Source organism: Coenobita brevimanus, unplaced genomic scaffold (assembly GCF_032717465.1).
Source record: "Coenobita brevimanus isolate Jiangsu-jjx unplaced genomic scaffold, ASM3271746v2 jjx.HiC_scaffold_2612, whole genome shotgun sequence".
Classification (NCBI taxonomy): Eukaryota; Metazoa; Arthropoda; class Malacostraca; order Decapoda; family Coenobitidae; genus Coenobita; species Coenobita brevimanus.
In genome coordinates, this window is record NW_027643558.1 from 101,617 (window position 1) to 113,135 (window position 11,519).

General features: G+C 41.7%; 1 protein-coding gene across 1 annotated transcript; it reads left to right on the top strand.

Moving 5' to 3' along the window:
• The first annotated feature begins 2,218 nt into the window (after positions 1–2,218).
• Positions 2,219–11,247, top strand: LOC145389924 (cAMP-dependent protein kinase catalytic subunit alpha-like). Its single transcript, XM_080265036.1, has 4 exons — positions 2,219–2,233; positions 4,966–5,088; positions 10,636–10,800; positions 11,152–11,247. The coding sequence occupies exons 1-4, from the start codon at positions 2,219–2,221 to the stop codon at positions 11,245–11,247; spliced, it is 399 nt and encodes a 132-aa protein (XP_080121162.1).
• The last annotated feature ends 272 nt before the right edge of the window (positions 11,248–11,519 follow it).

Sequence of the window (11,519 nt, forward strand, 5' to 3'; positions counted from 1 at the left end):
AAACCCTTGGAATAAGGTTGCCATACTGTACTGGCAAAATCAAATTAAGAGTGAACCATTGATTTGTAGAGTGGGACAAAAGATCCAACATCAAGAAATTGAAAAGTTCTGCTGGTCAGTCCCATCATCGCATTAGCCTTATTAACTTTTTCCATTAATTGATCTTCATATTTCAGGTTAGAATCTATTATAACTCCAATGTCCTTCTCCGATTCCACATGTAGCACTTCAGTATCTTGTACACCCATCCCCCTGCTATCGTGGCTAATTGGTTACGCAACTACGCATGATAGCAGAAATGCGTGATAGCTGAGTTGAAGAATCAGTGGGAATAATTCTGATTGGTTATTTAAGAGGAGCCTGTGGAGTCAAATGGAGAGACAGGCTGACAAATGAGAATATAAAGGAGTGTTGTGGTGTGGATGTGGATGTGATAGGAAACGTTAGGAGGAATACACTGAGGTGGTTTGGCCATGTGGAGAGGATGGAGGGTGAAAGACTGACGAAGAGAGTGTATGTGAGTGAGGTGGAGGGGGGAAGAGGGAGGGGGAGGCCGAGGATGAGATGGAGGGATGGGGTGGAGAGGTATATGAGAGAGGAGAGTGTGAGTTGGGAGTGGGGCAGTGAAATGGCGGGGGACAGGGAGACGTGGAGGCGATTTGTTTGCAGCCACCCCGAATGGGATTGAGGCGTCTGGCAATAGATAGATAGATAGATAGATAGGTTATTGGGTGGCCGATCTACCTACATTTTTTGCCTATTATAGCTCTGCATAAATTTTCTTACCAAACACTGGATGTTGGAGTGGCCCTGGTGAGAGAGGATAGTGTTTGGAAACTCCCTGTACTGTTGTTTGCAGATGATACTGTGTTGTTGAGTGAAGATGAAGGGGAGCTGCAAGGCTTGGTGGATGAGTTTGAGAGAGTGTGTAAGAAACGGAACCTAAAGGTGAATGTAGGGAAGAGTAAAGTGATGGTCTTTGAGAGAGGTGAAGTTAGTGAATGTACAGCGAGGTTGGATGGTGAGGAATTGGAAAATGTGAGTACGTTTAAGTATTTGGGTAGTGTGATGAGTAAGGATGGAGGTTTGGAGGGTGAAGTGCTTGAAAGGGTACAGCAGGGAAGAAAGGTTGCTGGTTCCTTGAAAGCAGTGATAAGAAACAGGGAAGTGAGCATGGAAGTGAAAAAGTTACTACATGACAGTATTGTGATACCAACTCTAACGTACGGAAGTGAAGCTTGGACGTTGTTGGAAGGACACAAGTCAAGAGTGAGAGCAGTGGAAATGAGTTATTTAAGAGGAGCCTGTGGAGTCACGTCGAGAGAGAGGCTGACGACTGAGGATATAAAGGAACATTGTGGTGTGGATGTGGATGTGATAGGAAGCGTTATGAGGAATACACTGAGGTGGTTTGGCCATGTGGAGAGGATGGAGGGTGAAAGACTGACGAAGAGAGTGTATATGAGTGAGATGGAGGGGGAAAGAGGGAGGGGGAGGCCGAGGATGAGATGGAGGGATGGGGTGGAGAGGTATATGAGAGAGGGGGGTGTGAGTTGGGAGCAGGGCAGTGAAATGGTGGGGGACTGGGCGACTTGGAGGCGATTTGTTTGTGGCCACCCCAAACGGGATTGAGGCGTCTGGCAATAGATAGATAGATAGATAAACACTGCTCTAACATGAAAACACATAACATCCACAACATTGTAAAGAACAAATAGACAGCATAAAAGACCATCATAGTTACCTTTATGAGGCTGAATGGAGGCTTGGGTGATTTGAAGGGTTCTGAGGCTTGTGGATGGGTTAATGGCAACCAAACACCTCACGTGCCTGCTGCTTACATAGCAGAACATTCCGCCTCTGCTGGTCCAGATCATCCAAGAAGGCATTGTAGTCAAAACCCTCAAATTGTGAAGAGATCCCTGGCTGTGGCTCTGGTTGTATTGAAGGACCAGGCTGAGGATCTTGGTCTGGCTGAGGATGACGTTCAAGGTCTGGCTGTCGGTGAGGTTCAGTGTTCGGCTGTGGCTGAGGGTGTTGGCGAAAATATTCTGTGATCTGTTGCTGATGTAAGGCATTAATATGTGCATGGTACTTATCCTCATAACTTGCTAGAGCCATATTGATGTAGGATATGCAAGTTTCAATGTTAATTGTGGTATCTTGCTCGAGAATGTGTCGTATATGGCCACCCAACTTAATGAGACACTGAAGAGGAATGTCTCTCTTTATGGTAGGTGGGGGGACTCACCATCCACTCACTTGATGTAGTGTTTCTTTGGGTGTCTGCCAATTCTTCTCTTCCATCCTTCCTTTCTGTCTTTCATTCCTTCACTCTCCTTCTCCTTCTGCAGACGGGTGACTTTACACTCTCTCTTCTGTCTTTCTTTCCTTCATTCTTTCCTCTACCTTCTGCTTATGGGTAACTCTGCACTGAATGACAAACCAAATTATTTCCTGTACACCAGGGAACCATTTACTACGCTGGATGGTAACCATATAACCAAATTATGGCATCTGGTGGCTTAGTGGGTAATTAAGGTGCTCCAATTGGATTGAGCCTGTGTGCTGTAGGTTTATATCCAAGGGGTGGTTGGGGTTTATTGTTTACGTAATGCCACTGAGGGATGAGTAAGACTGGTCACTCTCATCTTAAATGTCAGGACCAACTTGCCTAGCCCAGGGTTCCTATGCTCCTCATGGGGTGACGTAGGATTGGATGATGGATGGATATATGAATGTATCTCACAATTTAAGTCATTTTCTGAAAAGAAGTAGGAAGAAGAGAAATGCATATGTTCCAAGGAGAAGCTTTTTCCTAAACAGAGAGCAAAAGTTGGGATTTTTGCTCATCTTTAACTCGATTTCATTCTTTAATGGAAGTGATATTGTAAAAAACTAAGAACATAGTCAAAAGGAACATTCTGTTGCCTGCAAAGAGACGTCAAGTATAAAGGTGAATGAATTAAGTGCAAAACTCGTCATGACATAAGTATATTCAGTGTTGTAGGAAAGGTATGTGGAAGAATTATTGTAGAGTATATTCAGTGTTGTAGGAAAGGTATGTGGTGGAATTATTGTAGAGGAAGGGCTGATCGAGATGACCTAGCTAGGCTTAGATCAGGACATCACCCAGCCCTCCAAAGTTATCAGTTTATATTTGATTTAGTTATAATCACATATGACATGTATCCCACTTGTAGAATAGGTCCACACAACATAACACACATAATGGAGCACTGTGCAGCACACGCATCCCGGAGATGCAGACGCAACATCAGTGGTGGATGAAATCTGTGGGATGACCCCGTAGAGGTGGTTGCTTATTTGCAGTCAACAGATCTACTTGGTCAGGTGGACCGAGGGTAAGCAACAGCAACAGCAACAAGACACCATAGCATTGATGTTGCAAGTGCATTGAGGAAACTTCATATATATATCCAGAGTAAACCCCGTAATTTTGAGTGATTAATTAGGGACAGTGGCTGTGGGTTATGTTTGAGATTCATGTTTGTCCTTAATGATGAGTGTGCTAGTTGAGTTGAGTGACACAGTCACTCTGCTTTATTGAAGCCAGTGTTCTTGTAAGTGTAGGTAATGTTGGAACTCTCCTGCTGCATTTGAGTTTTGGGGTGCAGTGAAGGTATTGTCAAGTCATCAAAGGGGGAAGAGTTGGTAGGTTGTGAAGGAGGTGGTTGAAAAGTGAGGGTGAAAGGACTGAGCCCTATAGAACACCACTGGGGAATATTCTAAATAAAAATCTTTGTTCAAAGCTGAAAACTTGGATATGTTTCCTGAGAGGATGGTGGTTAACCACTTCTTGTTATTGTCTTCCATGTTGATCTCCAGGTATTTGATGATCAGGATATGTCTTGGTACTGTGTCAATAGCTTTACAGTATTTATGTCTGTTAGTTTTTGTATGATTCTTAGATATATGAAAGAGTTAATGAGAAATATGGTATGAGGTTTTAATGTGAAAACAGCAAAAAATGCTCTGAGAGGCTGAGCCTTTTGAAGTAAATTGTAAAGATTTGCCAGGAGGTTGCATGAGAGTGAGGTAACCAGTAATAGAAGAGGTAGATGAAGTGTGAGTTGGGGGAATGAAGTGACAGGTCACATGAGGGAGGGAAAGAGAAATGTCTCGATAAGAGGGATCACTGCCTAATTTGGATGAAAATGCCTGGAGGTTTTGTTGTTAAAACCACCTTTCCCACAGCATCAAGCAATAAGTGGAAAGCTCATCTGCTTTTCGGTCATTTATATAACCCCTTTGGGTTGAGGTTCCTCAATTTGCTGAATGAGAATGCCTGACAGTAGCTAAAGTAAGATAATATGGTGTCCCCATATCCATAAAGAAGCTGAATAATCCTCCAACAATGCCAAAGTAAATATTGGAATGCCTAAGTTATTTCCAAAGGGTTAATAAGTATATGTATATTACATTACATTAATAATTTACAATTATAGTAATTGCCATTCATTGTCACTCATTGTAATGTGGCCCCAGACTCATCTGGATGTCCCAGTGAACTGCAGGCTGAAGTAACCCTTTTCCTGCACTCCACCATCCTCCTTTCAGAGGACAGGGATGGATTTAAGGGACATTTATATAATCTGGCAGTGGAAGGTGTCTCTCTGTAGCATCTTCTTGCAGTTTACCAACAAATTTTATAACTACAGTATTATTAATAGACATTTTCCTTCATTTTTGGTTCTGTATATGCTGTTCTGTTTGTTGTATGAGAAGATAGTAATTTGATGAATGTACACCATTTACTATTGTGGGTGGTAATCACATATATATATATATAACAAGTAAATATATATTTGATGGGCCAGTGTGATGGAGCAGTGAAGTGTTAAATGATGGAAAGGTGGATGGATATATATACTACAACAATCATGTGTAATAATTTCATCACAAGAACATAGTGTTTTAATACCTGTGGCTCTTTCTTGACAGGGCTACAACAAGGCAGTGGATTGGTGGGCTTTAGGAGTACTTGTGTATGAGATGGCTGCTGGATACCCACCCTTCTTTGCTGATCAGCCCATACAAATATACGAAAAAATTGTATCAGGGAAGGTAAGAGCTATGACATGCCAACAGGAGTAAGACTATGTAGACGTCATTATTATGCTCATCATGTCGCACTGTTAATCAAGTAGTATCCTACATTGATGTGTTAAAAAATGTATAGGCTATACCAGCATATATACATGCTAGTAGATAAAAAGTATGCACACTCACACACACAGTAAAGTCTTGCTGTTGTGTATATTGGATTAATTACAAGAAGACTCAGTGTTGATTTAAGCAAAAGGTTAACTGCACTGATTATATCATTATGTCTATCTATCAGTTCATTGTCAGATGCCTTAATCCTGTAGGGGGTGGCAATAAATGAATTGCCATTATACTATCCTGTTTTTAGCTATCTGACTGCCATCTCCAGCTCACATTCCTTTTTCTCGTAAACATAAGTCTCTCAAATATCCAGTGTAATTCAGCAAAACTCAGTGCTGGATACTGCAAAATGCCGGATATTACGTCGGTACCTCCAGTTGGCTATCCATTGGGCATTGAACCAGATAATATGTCACCACCCTAAGCTATCCGTCTTGACCCGTTATCCTAAAAACTTTCCTACAATACACCCAACTTTCTTAAATCGTGTCAATTTGAGTCAGGACCACTGCCGTGATTTATGAATAATAACTTTTATGTGAAAAATTAATTTGGGTCTGGACTTTGGCCAACCCGCCCCCACAGCACCCTACCTACACCTATCTAGGCACCATCAAACACAAACGTACAAATTTAGGAATATTCAGTGCATGTATTAAATAGAAATAAGCCATGTTAAGGGATCTCACCTTAATCCTATGACGAAATTGCTTAAGTGAATGGAGTGGGGTGGTGTTGGGAAGAACTTAGAACCTCTCAGTACTTGTTCTTCCCAAACTCTTTTGCCAGCTTTGAAAACTTCTCTTCCCTCTCAACACGACAAGTGAGCTCCAAACGTTGACTGTACAACAACTGCGGCAGTTTCTTGACGCCATACTGCTTAGAGCGCTTCATTGGGGGGTCGGGAGGGGCCTTGGCAGGTAGGAGGTGGGGGGAAGTTGCACAAAAAGGCTGGTAACCCTCGTACTCCACGGCAACGGTCTGTAGTGTGCGGACTGGCGGGACAAGAAGAGCAACAACATGGCTGCATTAGTATGCACATATGCCACCAGGGACGCGCGGTGATTGTTTGTTGGGTCGCGATTTTCAGTTTGAATGCCGCGGTTTACGGTTCTCCTCAGAAAAGGCCCACTTGGGTGCCTAGATCCGCGATTTTCGTGACTTAGCAGTGATTTAAGGTTGGCAGCAGTCTGATGGCCACCTAGCCTTGATTTATGAATCCGTAATTATTGAACACTTGATTTACGAGGATTGACTGTAATACCCATGAGTAAAAGATTAAAATTAAACATAAAATACAGTACAGTATTGACACAGTACATGTAGTACAGTAATACAGTACATAATTTAATCGTACATATCATAAGTAATATAAACAGTAATCATATACAGGTATAATTACGAGTGAGCAAGCGAAGCAAAGTCTACTGTCGGAGTAAGGACAACAGAGCGAATATGAGCAACCTGGCACACCATCACACTTTGCAGAGGATAATAACTTTTTACTTATGACAGATAGAAACCTGATTCCATTTAATATGGTGCATACACTCAATATAATTCATGTTAGCCCATACCCTCGGTCATAAGAATGTAAGAACCATGCTATATCTGGGATTTTCCTGAGGAGTGTTTAGCAGAAAACTGAAACTTGATAATATTAAAAAATTAATTTAAAAAGATTTAATGTAGTGACATTAGGTTTTTATGCAATGAAAATAAATATAGATTAAAGATATGAAAAAATACTTTCAACTTTTCTGTATCTTGGGGGGTGAAATTCCATAGAGTAGACACCCATTTTCCAGCAGTTTTCTGTTTATTGGCAAGACTTACAGCCAAGATTGTCTTGTGTGTGTTTTGGGGTCTGCCTTTGTGCAGATTGAGCCCGGTGTCTGAGCCTTATGATACACATTACCTCTGAAAAGTGCAGCGTACCACTGATAGCTTCTTGTTTCTGAGCTGGATGTTGCCTAATTTTGCCAGATATTGTTTTAACAGAACTGAGCCAAAAGCATGAGATAATGTAATGGGACGGAAATTGTGATGACAGATAATTGAGAGTTTAGTGTACTTGTACCACTTTACTGTATCACTGCATTTCATCCTCAGTCTTCCCCTCTCCTTCCCCCATTCACATGTGCTCATACTATCAGTTTTATATGTGTATATTGAACTGCAATCCAGTACATCCAGGAAAAGTCTAGTGCAGCCATGTAAGTTTGAGATAGTGAAAAGTGTGCCTACTGATACAATGCTGCTGCTGTAATGCAGTACATGTAAGTAATACAGAAAGAAATAAGGATGCATAGCAGTGAATCATTAATTAATTTTGTCATGGAAGTATATACAAGAATACATTAAGTCCTCTTCATAAAGCATCCTTTTTGTTATTCCATTTTGCTTTTAAGTATACACTAATCTACAGAAAAAGATTGCCCTCAAGGTTGATTGCTAACAGGGAAGTGGCTTTGCCAGTTTTTACCATTTTAATGCACTACAGTTCTTTTACTTTACTTTGGCCCAGCTTTTTGCCCTGTTGCAGATTACTTCACATAATTCAGTGGCAGAATAAAATATAGTGGCTCTGCAGTCTTTTCATAGCACTTCTTCATGACTAGCGTCATATTCTAGTGTCAGTCTCTTGTTAGAACTCAGTAATCAAGTTGGAGAGATGGCAATTTTAGGCCAGGTTCGAGTAAAACAATTATAGTTATACAAATATCAGTATAGTTGTGTTATTCCAGAACTCGTACATAAATTGTAGAAATGCCTGAATATAAACTAGATGCTTGTAATTTTAGGTAAATTTCCTTCACTGATGTCCTTTCAACAAACAGAATATATAACTGTTCAGTTTGATGATGATGATGAAATAATGTAAATTGCGTTAGAGCTCACAGGTGTTAACAATAACATTCATGTTATGCAGTATTAAATTTGAAAGTTCTATTGTGTATCTTTAGGTCTCTGCCCCCTAACCCTCAGCTTCTGTGTAAACTAATAATAATATCTTGTGATTACACATACAGCAAAAGTCCAGTAATACGAATGGCAGGGGACCGAGGGTCTTTCAAACTATTGGTTTTTTCGGACTATTGGGAGGGACCTCTGAAAACATTAGACATATGTACACTCTATCTATCTATCTATCTATTGCCTGACGCCTCAATCCCGTTTGGGGTGGCCACAAACAAATCGCCTCCAAGTCGCCCTGTCCCCCGCCATTTCACTGCCCTGCTCCCAACTCACACCCCCCTCTCTCATATACCTCTCCACCCCATCCCTCCATATCCTCGGCCTCCCCCTCCCTCTTCCCCCCTCCACCTCACTCACATACACTCTCTTCATCAGTCTTTCACCCTCCATCCTCTCCACATGGCCAAACCACCTCAGTGTGTTCCTCATAACGCTTCCTATCACATCCACATCCACACCACAATGCTCCTTTATATCCTCATTCGTCAGCCTGTCTCTCCATGTGACTCCACAGGCTCCTCTTAAATAACTCATATGTACACTCACAATCACTAATTCCTGCCCAGGGGTGTCCCCTTCCTACCCCTGTATACCCAGGGAAGAGGGGAGGGGGGGACGAAACAAGCTCCACCTGCCACTATCCCAGCTCCCGACCCTCCCCCATACCCCTACCTAACCCCCACCCCACCTGTCATACTATTCATCTTCACCTCTACAATAGAGGTGAAGATGAATAGTTTCATGCTGGTACATCCAAGGCCAAGAGCAAGTCCAAGCCAGATAAATCCTTAGATAAAGCCCTGAAAATTTTGAAAAAAGACCAGATAAAATAAAAAAAATTTGCCTTGACAAATTCAGATTATTGGGATTTGCAGATTATTGGAGGCCGAAGTAGAGGACTTTTACTGTATTATGAAAATTCTTGACTCATGTCCCATTACAATTCAGTTAGAGCCCAGTGTATGGTATAATTTGTTATTATTAATAGACACCTCAGTTGCTCGATTGATAGAGGTCTTGGATCAGAAGAGAATATTCACTAACCAACGATGGTTTCAACCCAAGAAGTGTCCATAGGTATTTCTGTCACATAACTCTGGCAAGGAAACAGGGTAGCTTCCTGTGGCATTAATGATGTGGACCACAGTAGCCTAGCCTCAGGTTCTTCTATGCCTTACATGGGGAGTACTGAAGCACCAGCTATTTGTTGTAATTATTATTGCAAGTGTGTTGGAGCCTTTATAAATGATACGTATGATTTATCACTCGGAGCAAGTTCTGAGACTGTACTCAGTTTCATTTCACTTGACAGAACAGGGCCTTTCCTACAACTTGAATACAGGGAGGTCACAGAGTTATGAGTACTATAGTTTAGTTACCCCAAAATCAGCTTGTTAAGTGAATGCTTGTACATCAAATTACATTACCTTTAAAAAGACTTGGTTCCTGACCACCACATTACACCTACACTGCCATGTATGACAGTTTTAAACAAGAATAAATTTAGTTACACCTAAAGCACATATAGCAATAACATTTGACCTATAATAATGTATAAGTACTGTAATGGAAGCAGAATGAAAGAGAAAATAGTATAGGAATATTCTGTATATGTACACTTACTGTACTTGAACAGTATACGGTACAAATGTTTGAGTTCATTGGGGTTGAGCTGCCCTTCTGTCACTTCACCACTGTTTGGAAGGCATGAAGTAAGAAGCAGAGCGAGCTCATTGTATATCACTATCATCATCATCATCTGGACCTCCTTTCCCACTCAAGGGCAGGCTGAGATGTAGCAACATCCAGAGAGCCCAAGTTTGCCCAGTCCAATGGGCCACATTTCCATTCACCCATCATTCAAGTCCCCAGAATCCTGGCTCTGTCTGATATGCCAAAAAATGTTCACCACATTCTGTAGCTTCACATAAAGGTATCCAATAGAGTCGATCATTTAGATAATACCGTACCTGTGCGTACAGCCCTTTACACCAAATATGACCAAAGTGAGTGCAAGAGAGAATGAGAGTGAGGCAGCTTGTGGAAGAGTGGGAAGGAGGGGTGCATAGAGCTCACAAACTTGCCCCCAAGACATCAGTGTCATGTTATTCCACACTTTGTCCAGCTAGCTTCGCAGCTGTGCATGTCTTGAGTTTTCATTATGTAGGCCTCTTAATTGATTCATGGATTCTCAACTGGCCATTGTAACTTTGGATTTTCAGTACTTGTAATGCCAGAAAGTGCCCAGTACATGCCAGCATTATAACACTTGATTCTTGTATAACTAGGCCTCCCTGCACTAAGTTGTGGTTGCATGAAATATGATAAACCTTATTTTTGAGGTAGGAATGAGTCTTCTTGGTGATGTATCAGATTGACCCACCACTTGGCCATCATCATAGGTGAAAGAGGCTGGGAAGCTTCATCAAGATGTACTCTAACTTAATCACAACCTTGTTATTACAGGTGCAGTTCCCTGGTCACTTCTCTTCTGACCTGAAGGATCTGTTAAGGAATCTACTGCAGGTTGACCTGACCAAGTGGTATGGAAACCTCAAGAATGCTGTTAATGATATCAAGAATCACAAGTGGTTTGCGTCGACAGACTGGATTGCTGTATATCAAAGGAAGGTAAGATTGATCCAATGTATGCCCTGCTTTTTCTCACTGAAAAAGCACCGAAAGGTGGGCTGTTCAACTCACCGATTGGCTATTTTTTGTTGCACTAAGGTTTGTAGTGCAACATTTAGGGCACTTAAAAAGCTTTACTGTATGGGTAATGAAACACAAATGATTCAACATAGAAAAACACAGAAAAGGCATATTTGGGGGGGGGGGGGGAGTTATGTTTATCAACACCTGATGTGGGGCAGTTGGACTCGGTGGGCTTTCCTTCAGTGAAACATTCGAGGTTTTCATTCAAGTTGCTCCGACCTTTGATGCCTTCTTGCCCAGTACTGTCCATTAGTTGTGTGCCTTCAGGAGGCCCGCCTCTCTGCTCCCCCTGCTTCAATTCGAATCGAAGCAGCCAGAAGAAGTTTGGTTATATACGTTGATTGGTCCTCCTTCAATCCATGACAGCTGCTAGCATTGAGCCCTGGAAACAATATTTGGACTAAGGTACTTGCTGCTGGCAGTGATGGAAAACATGATAGATGTTGAACTCTTCATCGTATTCATGATAATCTCCTCATGTTTTTTACCGTACCTGAATATCCGGAGCTTTCCCGTGGGATCATCCGTGATGTTGGTTTTGCCATAATTAATAATGTTTGGAGGGGGTGCTCCCCTAAGGCTGTCTTCTACCTTTTTAAAGTTGGCCACTATGACCTCTTCAGAGACAGCAGCCT